The sequence below is a fragment of the Spermophilus citellus genome, assembly GCF_964194105.1.
Source record: "Spermophilus citellus genome assembly, chromosome: 10".
Classification (NCBI taxonomy): Eukaryota; Metazoa; Chordata; class Mammalia; order Rodentia; family Sciuridae; genus Spermophilus; species Spermophilus citellus.
In genome coordinates this window covers 125,377,778-125,400,443 of record NC_138197.1, presented here as the reverse complement: position 1 = coordinate 125,400,443, position 22,666 = coordinate 125,377,778, and the positions used below count along the sequence as shown (strand labels likewise).

Below are 22,666 nucleotides of genomic sequence, written 5' to 3'. Positions count from 1 at the left end.
AGTCCAGGCCTCAGGAACACGGGACAGCACAGGTCCAGAGGCTCAGTGCATCCTGGGAACTTGTGAATGGCCCCTGCACGGGGTGGCGAGAGCCTGGCTGCTGTTCAGGTGGCCCAGCAAGGCCGCGTGAGTCCATCCAAGGGGCATCCGGGCCACTGACTCCTTGCTGTACAGGTGAGGAAACTGGGGCCTCAGAGAGGAAAGGGGACCTGCTAGTGGGGGTAGGGCGGCAGAGGTGGGGTCAGACCCTCACCTCCTGCCTGTCCTGCCAGTTTCCAGAAAGTAGAGGAAGAGGATACTAAGGAGGGTCACCAAGGCTGGAGGGCTGGGCTGAGCCCCGCATGCTACTCTCTGAATCAGAGCTAGTTAAACTGGCTCTCTGGTGACTAGTCTGTGGACACTCTGTGGACTCTCAAGTGCTGGGAAGCATTTGGTTCCCGGCCCTGCCCCAGCAGGCAGCTCTTGGAAAGCGTCTCTACAAGGGTCTGAGGGGCCTCCTTAAGAAATTCCAGCTGAGCCCAGCTTTCTACGGAGGAGGCATCAGTCTGGGAAGCTGGTCTGGGGCATAGGGTGGGTTGCATCTGGTCTTTGGCATCAGACAGCTGGGTGAGGGGTTCTGTGTGGCCTCCGTTTCTTCATCAGGAAAATGGGACCAAAAGTCTCTCAATCAGCCAGAGTCAAATGAGAACATGGGTGTAATTGCAAATTCAAAGCCAGCCTCAGTAATTTAGCGAGGCCCTAAGCAACTCAGTGAGACCCTCTCTCTAAATAAAATATAAAAAGGGCTGGGGGTGTGGCTCAGTGGTTAAGTGCCCCTGGGTTCAGTTCTCTGTACACACACAAAAAAACCCAACAACAATAAAAATGACCCAGTGATTTCAACGTACACTGAGAACATGGGTGTAGGAGCTTGGCGGTGTGTGGCGCAGAGCAGGTGCTCAATTGGGGACCCTGCTCCCCTTCCCAAGGAATTATTCATATTGAATAATCAGTAATATTGAATGATCAACAATGGCCATAATGATCAAGCACCGTGGAGCACAACTGTAATCCAGTGGCTCCGGAGGCTGAGGCAGGAGGATCGAAAGTTCAAGGCCAGCTTCAACAACTTATCGAGGCCCTGGCTCAGATAAAATAAAAACAGCTGGGAGGGCTGGGGGTGTGGCTCAAGCGGTAGCGCGCTCGCCTGGTGTGCGTGCGGCCCGGGTTCGATCCTCAGCACCACATACCAACAAAGATGTTGTGTCCGCCGAGAACTAAAAAATAAATATTAAAAATTCTCGGGCTGGGGATGTGGCTCAAGCGGTAGCGAGGCCCGGATTCGATCCTCAGCACCACATACCAGCAAAGATGTTGTGTCCGCCGAGAACTAAAAAATAGATATTAAAAATTCTCTCTCTCTCTCTCTCTCTCTCTCTCTCTCCCTCCTCTCTCACTCTCTCTTAAAAAAAACCAAAACAAAAAAAAATTCTCTCTCTCTCTCTCTCTCTCTCTCCTCTCTCACTCTCAAAAAAAAAAAAAAAAAAAAAACAGCTGGGAATGTGGCTCAGTGGTAGAGCTCCCTGGATTCAATCCCTGGTATAATAATAATAACAACAATAATAGCAATAATAGCATCAGATGTTGCCCGAACAGTTTGGTGTTGAGCACTAGGACTTGGGAGGCAGCCGGTGCAGGTCATTCCGGCTCGGCCACTCCCCAGCTATGTGACTGTGGGAAGGTGAATGGAGAATCTGCCTCGGGCCTTATTTTTGTGGGACAGGGATGGCATCAGAGCCTGTCCCCCAGGCCACCCAGAGAACTGAACTGGGTAAGGCCAAGCAGTGGGAGTCCCTGTGGGTACACACCTGCTCAGCTCTCTTCAGATGCTCTGGGGTCCCCCAGCCGTGGTCCACCTCTCCCCTGCAGGCCACCTGCCGAGAGCAGGCTCACCATGAGGCTCGTCCTGAAGACCTTGCCCTGACCATTGCGGCTCCTTCCCCAAGTCCCTCACCCTGGGGTGGTGCCTCCCCTTGCCTGCCTCTCCCCAGACGCCTTTCAACCTGCCCAGCTCAGTCAGTGGGCCGTGCCCTGGGACCTTGCCTCTTCCGGCACAAAGAGTAGCCCATTTACGATCAAGAGGCAGCTGGGGGAGAGATGAGTTGGGACGAACCCTGGGAAGGTGTGGATTGTGTTCTGGACCCTGGTGACGGAGGGAGCCCCTCCTCTGGCTGCCTAGCTGCCCAGCCCCTTTTCCACACAGGTGAGCATGCCGTGCCGCCCGCCAGCAGCGCCCCCCAGAGGTTGTTTGAGGAATTTGAGTGAGTGCTGAGTGGCCCGTGGAGATTTTAAATCTTTCTGGTTCCAGATGAGTTTCTTACTAGCCGTGCAACCCTGAGTAAGTCACTTGCCCTCTCCGGGTCTCATCAAACTCATCCATGACACAGGGATGTTGGATTGGATCAGGATCCCGAACTCAGAGGCATCCAGGGGCTGACAGGCAGCCTGAGTGACAGGATGGAGCTGGGGGGTGGGACTGAGGCCCGTTGGAGCCCAAATGCCTCAAAGCGGGAGACAGACTTCAGCTCCCCCAACTCTTCCAATTATTGTCACAAAGAATACCCCTTCATCATCATCATCATCATCATCATCATCATCATCATTATTTTGGTGCCAGTGATTGAGCCCAGGGGTGGTTTACCACTGAGCCACACCCCCAGCCCTATTTTGTATTTTATTTAGAGACAGGGTCTCACTGAGTTGCTTAGCGCTTTGCTTTGGTTGAGGCTGGCTTTGAACTTGCGATCCTCCTGCCTCAGCCTCTGGAGCTGCTGGGATTACAGGCGTGTGCCTCTGTGCCCAGTTTAGTATTATTTTTAGACCTTGACAGTAAACTGGATTAAAAGTAAAACCCTCTGTAAGACCTGACTTGGCCCCAGGGCCACCAGTCAGACCTCTGGCTTAGCTGGGTCTCTTTCCCTCCTGCTGCCTGGCTGGCTGTGATTGCGGGGTGTGCCTGTGACTCCTGTGTGGTTGTTTTTTTGGGTATCTCAAGTATGACTGGGTGGGGTTTAACCCTAATTCCTGCCTCCTCTCTGCTGGCACCTGCTGCCCTGTGTCACCCGACATTCCCGAGGTTGCGGTGTGCACCTGACAGTCTGTTTGTGCAGAGCCGAGGAGCCACAGTCATCTGGGCCTTCGTCATCCACCGCAGCCAGGGCTTCAGGGTGGGCCATGGCTCCAAGCCCAGCACCTGGGCTGGGTTTCCTGGAGGCAGGAGACCTGAAGGTTCAGTCGATCAATCAGTCAATCGGCCAGGGCTGCTTTTCTCTGATAGTCCCTGTGTCTGCGAGAACAAGGGCTGTGACCTACTCCCCGCTGTATCCTCAGAGCTTGGCCCACTGGGGTCACAGTGGGGGAGGGGACAGAGGTGGGATTTGAAGCTGGAAGCACCGAGCCACATTACTGAGCCAGAGAGGGGGCGTTGAAGGAAAGCCCCCAGGGTGGGGGGGCTGGGGTGGGCGTGCCAGAGTCAGCCTGATGGCAATTTCATTTATATATATATATAAATGACCACTGAGTCACATCCCCAGTCCTCTTTATTTATTTATTTTTATTTAGAGTCAGGTTCTCACTAAGTTGCTTAGGGCTTGGCTAAGTTGCTGAGGCTGGCCTTGAACTTGTGACCCTCCTGCCTCAGCCTCCCCAGGATTACAGGCGGGCACCACTGTGCCGGGCCCCAGTCCTTTTTATTTTTTGAGACAGGGTCTCGTTAACCTGTGAAATGTTTTCATGATCTCAAACTGAACCTCCGAACCCATCAAACACTGGGACCACCTGAGTTTATGGCTTAACTTGCGGGTCGGTGCTGGGCTGCCCAGGTCACGTGGCCCCCGGGAGGTGTGAGTGCCCTTCTCTGGGATGTGCAGGGAGGACCTGAAGGCACCCTCCCGGCCTGGCTCGTGAGGGGGCGTTGTGCCTGTGGGTTGTGTTTTTGAGTGTCCAGAGGACGTGACTTGATCTGCAGTTAATCTGCCTTGCAAACAAGCTAGTTCAAAAGCCCCGCGGCACCTCGCCGGCCTCCAGCTCATGGCTGGGCAGGTTCAGCGCCCAGGCGTGGCGAGTTGGCTCTTGCCCGGGCTGGCTCTATAGCTTTCTAGAAACAGCAGCCCCTTCTCTCCTCCTCCGCCAACGTGGGCGCGTTGGACAGACCGGCCCCTGGTGATGCGGCCAACGTGTTGACTGTCCCACTTCCCTGGATGGCAGACCCCCAACTGGCTCTGGATTCAGGAAAGGTGGGCCCAGTGCCAGGAATGAGTCACTTTTGTTCTAAGGTATAGACTCTACGACATTCTATGATTATTCCATTCCTCTTTGCCTGTGTCATCGGGAGGTGAATCCCGTGACGGATGAATGACCCACCAGGAGATAAAGAGCGGCTGTCTGAGGAGATGACACTGTAGCAGAGCCCTGAAGGATGAGTGAGTTAACTTGGAGGTGTCCTACAGGACATGTACAAAGGCCCTGTGGTCTGGTGCTGAGACTTTTGAGGTGTAAAAGAGCCCATGTACCTGGGTGTGAGGGGGCCAGATCCCAGGGGCCTTAGAGGCCAGGCCAGGAGTGGGTCTATTCTATTCTAGCTGTTTGCGGAAAGTGGTCCTGGGTGGGCAGTGTCCACACTTCAATCCCCAAACTCCAGGGCCAGTGAAAGCCCGAAGTCCTCCTGAAGATCTGGGGCCCAACGTTTCTACCACGACCCCGCCCCAGTGCCCATGCTTCTTCCTGGGTGTTTCTGCTCAGTCCTGGGCTGACTCAGATGTGAAACTTCACCCTTCTCCTTTCCACAGAGCCCTGCTCTTGACAAATAAGCGTGACCAGGACACTTGCTAAAGATCTTGGTGTTACAGGGAGGGCTGGGATCAGGTGACATCCGGGAAGTGCCTGTCTCTCCTCTGGTCTTCCCCTGCCCTCTGCCTGGTGCCCATCTTGCCGCCCCCAACTCCCTGGCCTTACTTGACCGTCCGTCTGTGGCAATCGCAGACCTGGACTGAAGCGCAGCTGTTTCCTCTGTGGCCTGGGACCTGCCCTGCACCCTCTTGTGCCCCTGGTGAGCCCCAGGAAATTCTGCTGACGTCCTTGTCACCCTCAAGCATGAAGAACTCCAGCTTCTGTCTGTTTTGTTCAGGGCTGGGGTGGAAGCCGGTCGCTGTGCCACGGAGCCACATCCCCAGCCCCCTATTTTAGGTTGACGCAGGTTTTCACGAAGTGGCCCAGGCTGCCTTGAACTTGGGATCCTCCTGCCTCGGCCTCTGAGTAGCTGGGATCACAGGCGTTGCCCCCACACGGGGCATTTAATCTCACATCCAGTGTAATACCTACCTCCTGCCCCGTCCCCAGCACTTCAAGGCTGCCGGCAGGTACAGGGGTTGGACCCACAAATGGCAGGGTGGTAGATGGGCCATGGGTGGAAGAACAGGAGGAAGGGACACGTAAGCCCAGCAAAGCGGATCCCACCCCAGGAGCCTCCTCTCTGGAGTCTTTGAGAAGCTGCAACGTGCCAGCTCTGTGGGCAGGGGGTGGGCTCCTGGTTGGAGAGTGGCTGGGGAGAGGGGAAAGCGGGACTTCTCACTTGGCACTGGGTGTCTAAAGGCCCAAATCACCAAGTTCCAGGGATGGCGGAAGAAGCAGGGCTGAAACAGGAAGCCACCTGAGCGCCCAGGGACCCCCGGAAACTGGTTTGTAGAGTGGAGAGCAAAGTCATGTTCACGTGGGGCCAGTGCTGGGCCAAGGGTCACTGACGGGGTGTCCCAGGAGCATGACGGCCGAGGTGGGCAGCAGCGCAGCAGAGCCCCTGGCTGGCACCGGAAGCCACTCCCCTGAGCGCCTGTGCTTTTCGGTTGGGGTTTCTGCTCCAAGCCAGGGGGCCATAGGCTGTGCCATCGGAAGATGAGGGGACAGTTTTGGGGACAGGGCTGTGGAGTGACTGGAGCACATGGGCTGGAAAAATGTCTGGGCAACACCCACAGTCTGCTCCCAGACGAACGGGAAGGGAGATAGGAACTACTCCACCCCTTGCCAAGTGCCTGGTACAAAAGCATCTGCAGCCTAAATCCCAGGTCCCGGGGAAACCCTGGTGGTGGAGCTCCTCAGGGACAGGTTGGTGACCCTGTGGGTTAGTTGGTGTCCGAGCAAAGCCTTCTACAGGAGCAGAAGGGAGGGTGCTGAGGAGATGCCCCGCTGCCCTGTGTCCGCATCTGGCCAGGTTGCTCCAGGCAAGTCCCAGATTCTCATTCTTGTCCTGTGTGGCCTTGGGTAAGTCTCTGCACTTCTCGGGGCCTGAGAAGGGACCTGCTTTGGCACGTCCATCTCTATGGCTGGTACAGCGGCCCCTGCCCCAGCCCCTGCCCGGGCACTGCCTCTGCCCTGCAGCTGCTGCAGACTGAATGGCACCATGAGGCCCAGCGCATGGGGTAGCCTACGCGCACATCTGTGTGCCTGAACACACACACACACCACACACACACCACACCACATACCACACACCACACTGTGCAGGCAGCACGCGCGGTGCCTTTTCTAGCCTCACCCTAGAGTAAAACGCTCGTCGCCCTGACCGCCCTCCACCCAGTAGCCAGGTTCCCCCTCTTTGCAGGAGAATGTCTCAGAAGCTCCCCTCAGCGGCGTGACAGCCTGGTGGCCTTTCTGACTTACCTTCCGAGGGCGGCAGGGAGGGTGGGTGCCGAGGGAGCTGGCACCTCCTGGTCCTGCCGCTTCCCCTTTCTGGGGGCAGGGTGGGGGGGAGGGTCCCCAGCCTGGTTTCGCTTCCTCTGCGGCCCTCTGGCTCCTGCCTCTCAGTCTTGTCCCATTGAGCCCCTTGTCCCATTGAGCCCCTGCAGTCCTGGGGAGGGGGATAGACCCAGGGGCCCCGCACCCCCATCTCCGTAGATGTCAGGTTCTTCTCTGGAGGGGGATGGTGGAATTTGGAGACAGGATGGAGTAGCAAAGGCTGAGGGGACCTTAGGATCCTGGTCACATCCCTCACTTAGCAGCTGGGGAAACTGAGACCCAGAGAAAGGGCTTGGCCCAGATCAAGCAGTAGGTGGGTGGCCATGTGGGCTGGGCATTCCTCCACACAGGACCTGCCTGACCAAGGCTCTGGCTGGAGTCTCACCCTCTGTCCCTGCTCTGCCCTCTCTTGGTTGAGGCTGGGCTCCCTCTTCCTCAGGCCAGGCTGGACACGGAGCCTCCTGGGACTGCGTGGGGAGGGTCCCCTCTCTTCCCAGCTGGCCCCCTCTCTGGTACATTCCAGTGACCTCTGAACGTCTAAGGGCCCCGTTGGCTTGACTCTAACCCACTGGGGAGTTGGGGTGCAGGCCAGCCTGGGCTCCCCGCCTCTGCTGGCCAAGCCCAGGCTAGTTCAAGCAGGGGTCTCTCAGCCACCACAAGGCCCCATTGGGGGGGACGCTGGTGCTACATGTGCTCTCATCTGCAGAGCTGGTATATGGGAGGGCGGGCCCCAGGCCTGGAGGACATCGGTACATCTGATTGCTGTTGCCTGAGTGTGTCCCCACAGGTTCATATGCTGAAGCCCTAGTCCCCAGAGTCCCCAGACCTCAGCCGGGGACTGTATGTGGAGACAGAACCTTTGAACAGGGCCTAAGGTAAAATGAGGTCACTGGCTGGGTCCTGATCCAGTATGACTGATGTCCTTTTAAGAAGAGGAAGCGGCGGCTGGGGACATAGTTCAGTTGGCAGAGAGCTTGCCTCAAATGCCCAAGGCCCTGGGTCCAACCCAGCACCCCCCCCACACACACACACCAAAAAAAAAAAAAAAAAGGAAGAGATTGGGGACAGGACACACAGGGGGTGGCCACCGAGGACACAGGGAGACAAAGGCCACCTGCAAGATGCTGAGAGGCCTCAGGAAGCACCCTGCACACCTGACTCTTGGGCCCCTGGCTGCAGAATCAGAGAGAACCCACTTCTGCAGGCTCAGCCCCGTGGGCGCTCCCGGCCCGGCGCTCCCCGCACACACTGACCAGGGATGGGGTGAGCGGGTCGTCTGGAGGTGCAAATCCTAGAATCAGACAAACCCCTGTGTGGTTTGTGGGGACGGTGGGACCCGGATGTCACTTCAAGGCGCTTACCCTGACCATCTGCTGACACAAAGCCTCCCCTTTCTCTCTCTTCCTCCCCCATCCCTGGGTGGCCAGGCAGGGACTGCTCCGAGGGCGTGGGGTGGGGGCTGCAGCGGCCCAGAGTGGACCGGTGCCTGGGGCTGGTGAGGAGTGGCTGTCCAAGCAGGGCCACGGGCCACTGGAGGATGGCGGGAGGACATCGGCAGGGGCTGGGCAGGGGCAGTAACAGACTGGGGACTGAGCAGCCAGTTAACAGAGGAAGGACAATGGGAATAAGGCTTGTCGCCTTTGGACCAGGGCGTCACAGATATGGAAAGAGGAAAGGGGAGGGGATCCGCTGGCCGAATGCAGCTAGAGCTGCTGTCATGAGCGCCGATGGCCGAATGCAGCTAGAGCTGCTGTCATGAGCGCCGATGGCCACATACACACAGAGACGCGGGTGCCCACTCAGAAGAGCCAGAGCCCGGTCCCAAGGAGTTTGCCTGTCGCCTGCCCACCCCAGCTCTTCCCCACAGCCCCTGAGTCGGGAAGGCGTGGGAAGACCTGAAGTCCCTCGTCCTATCACAGCTGAACCAGGCTGTGGGGCCAGGTCCTCCGGCCTCTAGCTCCCGGCCCTCTGCCATTGTTATCCAGCCTCACGGGGCCTGGGGGGCACACCTGTAATCCAACAACTCAGGAGGCCGAGGTGGGAGGATGGCGAGTTCAAGGGCAGCTCAGAAACTTAGCAAGACACTGTCCGCCCCCCCCCCACACACACACAAAAAAAGGCTGGGGACATAGCTCAGTGTAAAGAGTCCCTGGATTCAATCCCAGGACTGAAAAAATTAGCCCCACCAATAAGGTGTGCATGCACGCGTGTGTGTGTGTGTGTGTGGGGCAGAGGGCGGAGGGTCAGGAGTTTGTGTGGGGCAGTGCTGCAGCTGGCAGCCACCCTGCCCCTCCCAATGTCATTATAGAGTGGTGGTCCCGGCCCCGAGTCCTGGTAGGATGGATACATGCAGCACTGCTGCCATCTTGTGGTCACCATGGGATACTGACCCCGGACCAGGGCCTGCAGCGCCCAGCCAGAGCATCTGGCCACCTTAGAGAGGCAGGGCTTCCTGGAGCCCCCACTGCACGATGGCACGCCCCCCCCCCCCCCCCCCGTCTGCTCCTGTGGCTGGGATGAAGGCAGCTGGAGCAGCCTAAACGAAGAGGAGGGGCAGGCACATTCTCTGGTTCTCGCCTGCTGGGGAGAAGGCAGAGAGGTGGCCCTGAAGGGAGAGACCACACAGGAGAGCTGGGAAGATGAGCCGGTGTCCCTGAAATTACCCAGGACCAGGGGGCAGTGCTCTGAACCGGGTGTCCGGAGCAGGGGCCATGCTGTAATGGACAACGGGATGACTCTATGTGGCCGGCGCTGTGCTACCTGTTTGCTCAGTCAACCCCCAGACCCCTGTGATGGAGCAACTGTTATTAGCCCATTTTATGCATGAGGAAACTGAGGCAGAGAGGTAAGTCATTCACCTGACCACACACAGCTCAGAAGAGGCTGCATTAGGACTTGCTGATGGGTGACAGCTGGAGAGGTCAGGACGTGGACACTGACATGGCAGGAGGTAGAGAGGTCACTGTCCAGGCCCAGGGTCCAGGGTGGGGCAAGGGTGCAGGTTCTGCAAGAGCTTCTGGGCGGCTCAGGTGAGCACTTCCTTACAAGCCCAGGCTGCCCTCAGGGGCCTGGCTTGGCTCTGCTCCAGCCCCTCCCTGATGCCATCTTGTCCCTGGCCCGCGGTGGCCTTCCAGTTGTGACCAGGACCAAGGGGACAGTCACACTCCCCTCTGCCACCCAAGGCCCCACCAGGCAGCTGCTCCTTTCTCATGGGGCCACGATCACACTGTTGTAGGATGGGGACTCAGCCTGGCTGTCTTGATGGCCTCTTGCCAGGGCCTCCCTCACCACCGCCCAGCCCTGCAGCCTCCTCTCTGGAGGAACAAAGCTCCCTGCAGCCAGTCTCAGCCAGCGGGAGCCCAGGGACCCCACGGGGCCCTTTCTGTCTGCACCCCAGCTCTCCGGCTCCACCTCCACCAGCCTCCCAGCTCCCGACTTGGTGCTGGCATCCAGTGACCCTGTCCTTCATCTCACAGCGGGAACATCTGTCGGGTGTCCTCATTGCCTCTGTCCTGCAGGAGCACCATGTCCTCAGGCTTCCCTCCTCCCCAGGACCACACCTGGGCACAGCGGGGTTCAGGGAACCCGGTCACAGGTGGAACTAACCACTGCAGTTTTAGCTTCTGGTGGGGCTGGGGGCCCCTGGAGCCACCCATGGAAGGTTCCTTGGGCTTCCTGGTGGCCACAGAGAAGAGGCAGCTTTGGTTTTGATCCTCACGAAATCACGATTCCCCTAAAGACTCAGTTGTGGGGAGACTGAGGGAGCAGGCTGTAGGGAGCGGCAGGGCAGGTGGGCTGCAGGGTGAGGGGACCAGGGTCCCTCTCTCCCATCAGTCAGTGCCTCCCGGAGCCTCAGCCTCCCCACTGCAAGTGGTGTTCGAAGCACGGTCCCCACTGGGATGTCGTGAGGGGTGGCTAGGACAGGCCAGGTGTGACGGGGCCCTGGTTCATCTGCAAGCCCTGAAGCTTGGCCTGGACCATGAGATGCCCTGGGGGCAGCACTGCAGGCCTGTCCCCTGCGTGGGGGACAGGGTGGGCCTGGGGTCCGTGGGGCCTGCCTCGAAGCCGCTTTCTTTGCCTCCGCTGTGCCTGCAGGGCTGGGCTGCATCTGATCTGCCACGTGCCCAGCTCCAGGCCACGCCTCAGAGCACAGGTGCCACCCAGACAGAGAGCGCTGGAGCAGGAGCTGCCCACAGCCTGGCCACACTCGGGAGCCCCGCCCTGCAGACCTAGGTGTTCTGACCCTGCTGCTCTCCTCAGGCAGGTCAATCTCTGGGGCCCTGGTGCCAGCTCTTCTGACCACCACCAACAGGGCTGGACCAGAGGGTGCCTAGAGCCCCACAGCAGGCCCTCCTGGGGGCCTGGTGTGGAGTCTGGACCCAAAAAGGTGGTGCCCCAAGACCCAGGCGCTCTGCTGCTCAGAGTGACGCAGCCAGCAGGGTGGTTTTCTCTTTATTGGAGGATACAAAAGGCACCTTGCCCTGTACGAGGGATCTTCCAACAGGGCATGGGGCTGCCGGGAGACGGAGAGGAGGGGAAGGCAGTGAGGGAGTGGGGTCCCAGGGCCCCATGGCCTCATCTTGCAGCTGTGGGCTGGTGAGGCCTTGCCCCTAGGGTGGGTAACCTACCCAGACAGCAGCTCAGCACAGCCTCCGCCCCTGGCCTGCACAGCAAGCCAAGGCCTCCGAGCCCCCCGAGGCACCGGGAATGGGTAAGGCCTCGGTGGGCAGTGTGGGCCCTGAGGCTCCTCTGGGGACAGGAAAGGAGAGCCACACTGGGGCACCAAGCAACCAGGCAGCTGCCTGGAGCCCCCCAGTTCCCAGCAGCTGCGGTGGCTGGTGTGGGGAAGGGGCCGAGCAGCCGGGGTCCAGTGGAGAGCCAACCCCGTCCCCAGTGCATCCCGCCGTCCCCCTCCCCGGAGTAGCACGGCCTAGCTCCATCCTCACAGAAAGAGGGGTACCCAGCCACAGCACTGACGGGGGAGGGAGAGCCCAGGGCAGGGAGCAGCAGGCCCTGGCTCATAAGGCAAACAGCATGTCCTCGTCCTTCTCCTGGGTCTTCTTCCGAGGGGCTGTGCCAGGAGGGGGTCCTGGTGGGCCCTCGGCTGAGGGGCTGAGATTGGGCAGCCGCTCGGCAGCTTTGGCCCGTTCTTCCAGGAACTTGTCAAACTCTAGTGGGAGAGAGAGAGGGGTGGGCTGGGAGGCAGGTCCCTGGGGGACGGGGGTGGGCGGGAGGGGGTTCTACCTTCACTGGTGACGCCCGTGGGCTCCTCGGCGTTATTGCCCTGAAGAAGAGGGAGACAGAGGTCAGAGGGCCACCGGGGCTCATCCTTCCAGCATGGCCCTGTGGAACTGGCCTGGGTGACACACCCGGCTCTGACCCTGGCCAGCCCAGGACCGGGGCCCGGGTCCCCCTTCCACTGAGCTGCAGGTCTTGGGTGTCCCCGACTTCCTTGAGCTTTGGTTTCTCCTTCCTTCAAGCAGGGAGGCTGGGACTAACTTGGCGAGCTACACACAGACTGTCCGGCCCTGGTGTGCTGCCCAGGGACCCTCGGTGGGGCTAGTTCCTTCCCTCCTAGGGCCCAACTGGGTGGACAATCTGGCCCCATGGAGGGAAGGCTGACACCCAGATGTGGGGCCACTGTGCTGGAGGTGAGGGCTGGGGAGGGGCTGGGGCATCTGCCCCCAGACAGGAGGCCCCGAGTCCTCGCCCCTGGCTGACTTGGGCACCGGCCTAGTCTCTCCGCTGGCAGAAGCAGCCTCTGGCCCCAAGTTCCAGATTCTTGTCTGGTCCTTGGTGCTCAGAGAGGTGGGTGGTGGATACTGGAGTAGGAGCCCTGGTCACTCTGGTCTCCTTCTGGTCTCCAGGGGCAGGGTCGCAGGGCTTGGGGGCGTGGACGCCTGCCCCGGTGCCTCCATTAGAGACGAGTGGCGAATTGCCCTGGGCTGGGCCCCTGTAGCTGCCTGGCAGTCTTCTGTCTATGCCAGGGGGGCAAGCTGGTCTCCCTGACAGTGGCTGAAGTCTCCATGGGTGCTGCAGGGACGGTGACTGGCACCGCTGATCGTGTCTCCCCTAGGGGGGCTGATACCCCCTGGAGCCTCACACCAGGATCAAGAACCTGGAAGGGTGCCGTGCCAGGGGGAGGCAGATGGTGGCCAGGAACAGGGACCAGATGTTCACCCTGGTCCCTCTGGGGGACAACTCTACCCTCATCTTTTTTGTGTGTGGTGCTGGGACTGAACCCAGGGCCTTGTGCATGTGAGGCAAGTGCTCTATTAGCTGAGCTGTGTCCCCAGCCCTCTACCGTCTCGCGGCCGCTCCTTCTTTCCTTTTTAGAGCCGCACTGGGCGTACTTAATGGGGGTCTGTTGTTGCACATTCATTTGGGGCCGCTCAGTCTTCAGGAGAAAAATGGGATTCCCTGCCAGGACTCACCACGTCGGCAGACAGCCACTGCTCTATGTCCTCCATGAGGCAGGCCTGGGTGACAGGGATCTGGAAGGAAAGGCGGGGGTGAGGCTGGGAGGGGCAGTGCTCTGGGTGACCAGGCAGAAGCCCCAGGGTCCACCAGCTGGGTGGCAGTGGCCATCCCCATGCCTGCCTGAGCTGCTGCTTCCGCAGACCCTGGGATTCCCTCCTTTGAGAGCGCGGGACCCACCACCTGCCCTGTGCCCGGCTGGGGAGGGGTGCCCGACCAGGAGACCAAGCAGGGGATGGGGACGGGGTACTGGAAGCTGGATGAGGCCAGGTCAGGGGGAGCCGCTCCCCTGAGTTCTGACACGCCAAGGGCGCAGTGGGGCTCCAGGCTGGGGGAGCCCCCTGCAAAGGCCCAGGGCAGGGACTACCCTGCCCACAGATTCTCAGAAGCGAGGCCCAGGGAGGGACCAGAGGTCTCTCTCTAGCCATCAAGGTGGGGGTAGGGACAGGGTCGGTGGCTAGGCACCACCAGGTCCTGTCCCCTGGCACCTGCACAGACTCAGCTGATGACAGAGGGGAGCAGAAGGGCCCGAGAGAAGTGAGGTGCTGGGTGGACCAGGCAGTGGCCTCGGAGGGTGGCATTCTAGACGGGGACATTTCAGTTTGGACCTCAAGGATATGGTCTCTGCCACAAGGACAGTGGTTTCCTTCTCCACCCATTCTGCAGCTGCGGGTCACGGGCACAGACTTGGAGGCTGGCTGGTCCTCAGAGCAGCGTGACTCCTGGCAGCCTGCGGAGCACCCTTGCGCCTCGGGTGCCCTCACCTGCAGGGGCACCGCCCTGGAGGCTGTGATGGGGGTGGGGGAAGCGGGGGTGGGGGTGAGGCCCACGGAGCGCTCACATGGCGCCTGTGCGGAGTTGGGGTTCAGGGGCCGTGAGTTGCTGCTTGACCGCTTTCAGAGAGAGGGAGAGTGAGTCTCTCCAACCAAGCCAGCGTAGTCTCCAGCCCTGTCCCCCAGCCCTGTCCCCCAGCCCAAGAGCCCACTGGGAGGAGCATAGCCCAGAGAGAAGGCAGGGCCGGCTGCCAGCAGCAGCAGGGGCTCCACTGCCCGCGCTGCCCCGCGCTGCCCCTCTCTGCCTGGGGAACCCCGACAGCCAGAGCGGAGGGAGCAGGACGGTGCTGAGTGGCGGCCAGCCCAGCCAGGAGTGGCCTAAGCCATGGCCCCTTGGTGTGTAAAAGTGCTGAGGGGTGGTAGGCGCCACTGCACAGACCGGAGGCCTGGAGTCCCTGCTGGGTCCCGCCGACCCTGCTCTCTGCATGGCTCTGGGTGACTTGCGAATGGCTCAGAAGCTGAGACACAGGAGGGAGGGCCCAGTCCCCAGAGTCGCTGGGCTCCTGCCTTTCCTGCTGGCCTGGGGACAGGCTGGATGACTTCCACAGCCTAAAGGGTGTCCCAGCTCCCTTCTCAATCCTTTTAAAATCAAAGTCAGATAAATGTCCCTCCTGATCTCAGCACCTTCCAGTGACTTCTACCTCACCTAGGGCAGAAAACAGTCCTCCCAGCCACCCCCAGGCCCTGCCACCTCACATTTCCTCTCCCACCGCTCGGCCCCACCTGGCCTTGGAAGCGGTCATGACCCCGTGCCGCCCCTGGCCCTGGCTTCTCCAGCTTCCTGCTGTTCCCAGCAGCTCCCGGGAGCCCTGCCCTGGCCAACTGGAAGGGGTTCTCACACTGCCGGACGCACAGGCAGAGGTACAAGGGTTGTGCCTGGAGCTGTGTCCTCAACTGACCACTGGGAATAACTGCGTTAGCCACATAGGACCACTGGAGAGCCAGAGGGGGAAAGGCTGTGGACTCTGGGCCCAGAGCCCAGCAAACAGCAGGCCCGCCTTTGGGAAGGTACCCGGTAGGACTGGCCCTCTGCTTACCCCTCCAGTGCTCTGCTGCCGGGCGTCCAGGGCTCCAGCCAGGCCATCTGTTGCTTGTGGGGCTTCATACTTGACCCTGAAACACAGAGGCATTTGTGGCCATCAGGTGCTGCCCCGGCCACACCAGGCCTGGGCAGGAGATGAGCTGGACTTGGAGTCCCTGTGCGGACTTGGGTGGGGCCCGGACAGGGGCAGCTCAGACCACAGGGCAGGTGTGGGCTGAGGGCTCCTCCTCCCAGGCCTGCCTGGGGATGGAAGAAAAGACCCCATTTTCTGCCTCTGGGGACCGGCTTAGGCACTTGAGCTGTGTGACAGGCGCCAGCAAAGCTGGAGAATGTAGGGGGGTCTTTGGCTAAAGACCCAGAACAAGATCCCCAGTGGCTACGGCCAGGTTTGGCCAAGCTGAGAAACGCTCCAGGATCCACGCTCACGGAGAACGGTCTGGGGGGCCTCTTGGGAGCATTTCCTGTCTCATAATTTCATCAATTGGTTCTGAAAGGTGGCATCTGAAGGGCACCCGCTGGTCTGCTGCTGAAAACTAGGGTGTGGGCTGCCGGGGGAGCTGCGCCTTGCCTGGCTCACCAGTGCTGGGACCCTCCCTGATGACCCGCCATGGCCCTGCCAAATGTTGGGGGAGGCCAACCTGCCAGGCAGGGTAGAAGGGGTAGGGCTGGGAGGGACAGGGCTGCTACTCGGCTGCTGGCCGATGAGGAGAGGGTGGGAAGTGTGTGCTGTGACGGAGGAACAGCCCCAGAGGGACCAAGGGCATCACCCAGAGTGGGAGGGAAGCTGGGCCAACAGGGCGTCCAGGCGTCCCTCCCTGCTGTGGCGGGGCCGTCCAGGGCAGGCACTGGGACCTGCCCTGGTGTGGAGAGGGTGGTTGTTCCCACTCTGGGCAGCGGTGAGGAAGCGAGCCACGGGCCCAGCCCAGGAGAAAGCCCGGCGCAGTTAGGGCTCAGGCTGCCCTGGTGAGGGGCACTGCTGCTCTGCTGAGGTGGGGACTCGGGAACTGGAGCCCCAACACGTGGAACGGGTGCAGTGCCAACGTGCCTTCCTAGGAATGCAGTAGGTCTCACTGAAAGGGGCTTTTTTTTTTTTTTTTTTTTTTTGGTGCTGGGGATAGAACCTGGGGATGCTCTATCACAGAGCTGCATCCTCAGCTCTTTTCTTTAAATTTTTAAAAAAATTTGAGAAGGGTCTCGCTAAAATGTCCAGGCTGGCCTCAAACCTGTGATTTTCCTGCCTCAGATTCCCAAGTCACTGGGATTATAGATGTGGCCTGAAAGAGGCTTATTTTTTAAAAAAATTAAAACCATTTTTATTTTTGGAACTGGGGATTGAGCCCAGGGGCGCTTAACCACTGAGCCACATCCCCAGGCAGTTTTTTAAAATATTTAATTCAGAGACAGGGTCTTGCTAAGTTGCTGAGGCTGGCTTTGAACTCATGATCCTCTTGCTTCAGCCTCCTGAGTTGCTAGGAGTCCAGGTGTGTGCCCCTGCACCTGGCTGAAGGGGGTTTCTTGGGGAGACCCCCACGTCCCACAAGCACTGCTACACACCCTCCCCCAGAAGGCGCAGCAGCTGGTGGAGTGCAACTGTGGGCTGGCTCATCCTGTCCCTGGTAAGTGACGATTTGCAGGGCCATCCAGAGCCAACCTTGAGGCCAGCGTGGCCTAGGGGTGTGCTCATTCCCTTAGCATCCTTGGCTAAATCTGGCAAGAGCTGTCGAGAACACAATGCCAAGGATCACACACCCTGACCCAGAGGCGGCTGCTAGTGGGGGGCAGGCAGCAGCCTGGATGCCGCCTCTAAGATATGCCAGGTGCATGTGGGGAGGGCTGGGTGAGGCTCGCTGGCCTGGGAGACTTGGAGAACCCTGCTTCCCTTCACTCCAAAGAACTGCGTGTTCTTTCCTGATTCCTTCTCGCCCTGCCCCTCTCTCCCCCACAAGGAGTAGCCTGAAGCCTGAGGCTCGGCTGGGCCGGGGATGGGCCCTGCAGCAGCAAAGGGCAGCACAGCCTGTGGAGCGGCCCTCGACCTCCTGGCCAGAGGCTGGCTGCCCCAGGCCAGCGCAGGAGGGAGGAGGGCCTCTCTTCAGATGGTTCCTGTGAGGCTGCTGGGCAGGGGACAGACGGGGCCACTTGGAAATACACTCATCTAAGAGCTCCAGGCCTGGGTGCTTCCTCCCCTTCCCCTCGCCCCTCGCCTTGTCTGTCCTTGGGTGCCCTCTGCAGAGCTGCCCACCCTGCTCTGTGCCCATAACGCCCGCCCCTCCTGCAAGTGCTCCCACAGCACAAGCAGCAGCCGCAGCACAGGCCACTCTCCCGGGGAGACTGCACTCTGCAGAGCAAGCTCCAGGTGCCATCTTCCCTGTCCCCAGGGCCTGTGCCCTGGAGGAACAGCCCAGTGAGAGCACCCTCCAGATAGGCTGGCACCGGAACACTCAGACACACTCTCCAGTGTGCCAGGGCGCCTGTCCCTGGGGCCTGTGTGCACGGGCCACCCCACAATGGCAAGTCCCCCCTGACCCATTAGCTTCCACCTGCACAGCAGCCTCAGTAGCATCCCTAGCTCCATGGCAACCGCGAGCTGCAGGCCTGGGGCACCTGGGCTTGAGTGTGTGCACTCTACCAAAGTGAAGCCAGCCTACGGGGCATGGTGACAATGCGCACCTCCAGTGACAGCTACAGCTACTCAGAGGCTGAGGCAAGAGGATTGAAAGTTCAAGGCCAGCCTTGACAACTTAGCAAGATGTCTCAAAATTTTTCTTAAAAAGGGTCCAGGGATGTTACCCTATAGCTCAATGATAGAGAGCTCGCCTTGCATGTGTGAGGCCTGGGTTCACCCAGTACCAAAAACAAAACAACACAAAAGACATAGCTGCTGGTGGCCCAGGGCTGGCTCTGGTTGGGGGCAGGGCAGAACACCTTGGATCCAGGTTGTGGAATCCTAACTTGGAGGGAGGGCCCCTCCTGCTGGCCATGGCCTATCAGACTGGACCTGGATTTGCTGGTGTGGGCAGGGGATCAACACAGAGTACCCAAAGCCAAGTGGCAGCAGCTCAGAGGATCTTAATCTAGAACTTTCCTTGGCTGTAGGAATCCTGGCTGTCCACAGCTCAATCTGGGTGGTCATAAGCAAAGGGATGAAGAGGCCACTAAAGGAAATGCTTCCCCGACAAGCACGTGGGGAGCCAGTTTGGGAGAAGTCAAGGCCAGGGGTGGGCCCTCAGACACACCTGCCTCAGCTGCTGAAAGCAGATCCCCAAAATGGACAGCGTGCAGGAAGGGCAGCCCACCTCTGTCCCAAGGCAGGCAGGCCTGAGTGGGCCACAGGACTCCCCTGAGAGCAGGTGGCTGGGCTTGAGAGCCCCGAGGATTCATTAGGGAACTTCCCTGGCCTCTGGGGGCTGGGGGCTGGGGACAGTTTTGGAGCCAGACAGCCCTGGGCTCCCAACCGAGTGACACCAAACATCAGTTGCCTGGCCTGACCCAGTCTCTCGGTGCCTCAGTTGCCCTGTGACCAGATTATGTCAGACTGAGGCAGAGGCGGTCCCTGTCTGTAAGCTTCCCTTCTGGGCCAGCTCTGCCTGCAGTCTGTCCCTTGACCACAGGGCTCTGAGGCCATGCCTGACTGATGGACGCATGCCTCTCCTCCCCGTGTGCCCACCACCGTGCCAGGTTCAGGGGTCCTGAAAGTCCCTCTCCTGACAGAGGCCCTGTCTGCAGGGGACCAGGGCAGGGCAGGGCCACTCACTCTTTCCGTTGGTCAGCCAGCGAGCTGCCCCGAGTCAGCGCAAACATGTCAAACTCGTCCTCCAGGCGGCCTGGAGCATCCAGAGACTGCAGGCCAGTCCTCACGCTGCTGGTGCCCAGGTCTACAGGGACAGAAAGGCCACAGGAGGCATCCACCTGTTACCCCTGTGCTTCCCTGCCAGGCCCGGGGTGTGGTGCTGGGGGAGCGGCAGGGCAGGGGTGTGGGCGGCAGGTGGAGGGGCGGGTGGGGTGGGGAGCAGGCCACGGCCGGCCGCTGTCTGCTCCTTTCCGAGGTGCAGCAGGTGCAGCACATCACTCCCTGGGAGCTGCAATGAGGGTCAGGAAACAGGGGAGGGGCTGCCCCCTACATCTGCTGGAGGAGGTGGGGGCAGGGCAGACTGGCTTTTCCACCAAGTGTTTCTGGGTGCTTCGGGTGGGGTCTGAATGACTTCCTGGACTTGGTATGAAGCAGACAGTCAAGAGCATTCAAACCAACCCCATGGCTGGGGCGGGGCTCAGTGGCAGAGCGCCTGCCTAGCATGTGTGAGGCACTGGGTCTGATCCTCAGTATCGCAGATAAGTAAATGAACAAAATTAAACAAACAATCCCTGTGACAGTGATGACAATGCCACCGTTCACCAAGAGTGGTGGGGCTGGGGTGTGGCTCAGCGGCAGAGCAAGTGCCTAGCACGTGACAGTCCTGGGCTCCATCTGCAGTTCCACACACAAACCCAGAGTGCTCTCCAGGCCTGGCACTGGCCTGAGCCTGCGTCAGCTGTGAGCTTGTCCCATCCTCCTGACCCAGGAGGAGGGCCCAGCTCCCTCCTACTGGTCACCAAGAAGCAAGGAGAGGCACAGCGAGTCCAAGTCACTCACCTAAACGCACCCAGATGACTTAGGCCCTGGGGCATCAGCGCAGAGGGACACTCACACAGCAGTGGGGTCTCTGACAAGCAGGGCCCAGGGCCTGGGGGACCCCTGGGGCAGCCCCAGTGTTTTTTCCTGAGTGCCAGCCTTGCCATAAGAGCTGGCTTGGGACCTGGTTTGGAGGGACACCGTCTGATGCTGGTGACAACGGAAGCGCCCAGGACAACCAGGCTGCTATGGCACCGTGAGGTGCCCTCGCTGAGCCCCCCGCGGTACTTACTCATTCCTGCCAGCTGGGATGAGAGGTTGCCGGTGGCCACAGGGTCAGGGCCCATGTCGATCAGGTCAGCGGCCGGCTCAGCCTCACTTGGGGCCTGGGGAGGAGAGCCCCAGTGTCCTCCCGGCCTGCAGCCCCGCTCCCTTCTCCTGAAGCGCTGGCCCGCACTCTCGGCCCCCAGGCTCTGACTGGGAGTCAGGGGGCTTCTCCCCTCCACTCGGGCCCCTGCTCAGGGAAGGCCCTGGGCACCAGCTGGTGGCAGAGCTCTATTTGCCATGAAGGGGCAGGGCCGTAAGTTAGGAGACCTCCCTGGGAGCCCGGGGGCAGCTCCATCCTGCCTGGGGTGCTGGGGGAGGCCTCCTGCCTCCCATGAACGCGCTCGCTCGAGTCGCAGCACACACGACTTTTACCTTGGCAGTTTGTCCTGTTCGGAACCGTTCAAACCTACAAGACACAGAAGACCCCAGTCAAGGGGATGGACAGACAGACACAGCTCCAGAGGAGCTCTGCAAACCATAGGTCTCAGAATTGACTCAGTGGGTCCACGTCAGGGAGCCCAGCTGTCCTGGTCCGCCCAGTGAGCGCCTGCAGTCTGTGCGTGCTGTCAGCCGGGCCCCTCCTCCATTTGCTAAAGTGTCCCAATTTAAATGGCAGCCAGAAGGCCACCTCAGTCACGACCAGCAGCCAACAAGCATGGCTAGAACAGAGGAGGGGACGGGGGCACTGCCCTGGGACACCGTCTCCTCCTCTCACATGCCTGTGTGCGCTGGGCTCGCTGCGGTGGTGTGGGAAAGGTGCGGGGTCTGAGCCTGCCTTATGGAGCCACGGAGGGGCTGAGGAGCTGGAGTGGAGGGAGTGGCTTGGGGACACGGGAAGTGGCATCACTTCTGAACTCCTGTCCCCTCACCTGGTGTCTAGGGTTGGGGGTGCAGAGAGGACACTGACTAGAAGCAGCTGAGAACAGAAAGCACTGCACAGGAGAGGCCTGGGGACTGGTGTCGGGGGCCACGGCACAGCCCACCACCTGAAATGCGGGAGAGGCCCTGCATTCCCCCGGGCCTTGGAGCCAGAGAGGTGGGCAGGCGGGGACATGGGGCCCTTTCAAGTTAGATGGGGCTGGAGGAGGCTGGGTGGCCAGCATCAGGCACCAGGCACAGGTGTGTGGAGGTCTCCAGGCACCGGCCCATGGACTCAGTCACCACCAGCTGCCACAGATGTGACAAGTGGAGGGCCACCACCTCTCGGGCCCTGCGGCCCTGTCCTCTTCCACAGCAGCAACTGAATGCTCTTTTGGAGAGCTGTGCTCCCCATCTCATGTGATCCTGATGGCCTGTCACTGAGAGGCCTTTTCCCCTCCCCATCTGGTGGGACAATGAAGCTAAGCCAGTCTTGAGGCTTCTGAAGCTTGATGAGTGTTGGGGGCTGTCACATTTACTGACGGTGGCACCCGGGACATGGTCCAGGAATCTGTGTCCCCACCTTGACCTCAGACCCCAGAGCTGCCCAGGGCCATCCTGCCTGTTTACCGGCAGCTTCACTGCCTCGCTCTTCTTTGGATTCTGAAAACTACTTATTTAATAAAGCCTAGAAAATTCTTTTCCGAGCTTATTTAATAAAGCCTAGAAAATTCTTTTCCGAGCTTCTCCAGGAAGGCCCTGAGTAGCCTACAGCAGGCCTAATTAAGCCGAGTCATTGTCCATGGGCCCAGGGGCTGGAGGTGCACAGCGGGCAGGGACAGGCCAGACAACCACAGCTGCAGGGCCCATGCTCTTGCCCCGCCTGCCCAGCCCCCGGAGTGGACTCCTTGCAGGCCGCAGGCTGCTCCAGGAAGGGGCTGAGGGTGTGGAAGGGCGGCTTTCAGGCCGTGGGGAGGGGGCACTACCGTTCGTGGCGCAGGAACACGTTGTTGAGATTGTCGTTCACGATGAGCAGCTCCTCGGTCAGCTGCTCGTTGGCGATGCGCGGGATGAGCTCCAGGACCCTCTGCTGCATGGCCCGGCACGTCCGATGAAGCTCCTGCAGGGGCGGAAGTGAGACACATGGTCACTTGGCCCAGCAGGGCCATCCCTGGTGGACAGCGCACCAGCCCTGGCCTGGCCTGGCAGGAGGGAGTGGTTTCCAGGGGATGGCTCTTGGTTCTACAAACGTGAATGCACACACTTCACTTCCTGTTTTCTATACCAAAATTAATCAAATTAATTGGTCTTGAGATGGGGCCTTGCTATTTTACCCAGGCTGCCCTGAACACCTGGGTCCAAGTGATCCTTCTGCCTCAGCCTCTCCAGGAGCTGGGACTATCGGCACTTGCCACCTTGCCTGGCTTTACCTTAAAATTCAAAGCTCAGGCGATCCCAACACGCTAACTGCTGCCGGTTTAACCTGGTGTGGGAGGGTCCAGAAGGAAGTTTCTCCCACCATCTTTGCTTAAAACAAAACTCAAGACTGTTGGGGACACAAGAGTGATGGCTGAACACAGTGTCACCACTTCTTTGGGTGTAGAAAAAATACAATTTGACTCTAGCCGTTATCCACATATGCTGATTATGAATCTTTGCCCCATTATTTTCACTAATTTTTTAACTTGGGATGATTTCAGATTTCCAGCATTGCAGAGAGCGCGAGAGCTCCTGTGCCCGGCACCCAGTTGGACACCT

At 59.9% G+C, this 22,666-nt stretch overlaps 1 protein-coding gene across 2 annotated transcripts in view; it reads right to left on the bottom strand.

Moving 5' to 3' along the window:
* Positions 1 to 11,201: 11,201 nt before the first annotated feature.
* TOM1 (target of myb1 membrane trafficking protein) overlaps positions 11,202 to 22,666 on the bottom strand; it is a 32,094-nt gene continuing 20,629 nt past the window's right edge. For both annotated transcript variants that reach the window (XM_081309332.1, XM_081309331.1), the window contains 8 exons: positions 21,895 to 22,028; positions 20,423 to 20,456; positions 20,016 to 20,109; positions 18,869 to 18,989; positions 15,113 to 15,188; positions 13,200 to 13,259; positions 12,010 to 12,049; positions 11,202 to 11,935 (listed from right to left, as the gene is read on the bottom strand). In XM_081309332.1, the coding sequence (XP_081165458.1) occupies positions 11,784 to 11,935; positions 12,010 to 12,049; positions 13,200 to 13,259; positions 15,113 to 15,188; positions 18,869 to 18,989; positions 20,016 to 20,109; positions 20,423 to 20,456; positions 21,895 to 22,028 (711 nt within the window). In that variant the 3' untranslated portion in view covers positions 11,202 to 11,783. The remainder of the gene's footprint in view (positions 11,936 to 12,009; positions 12,050 to 13,199; positions 13,260 to 15,112; positions 15,189 to 18,868; positions 18,990 to 20,015; positions 20,110 to 20,422; positions 20,457 to 21,894; positions 22,029 to 22,666) is intronic.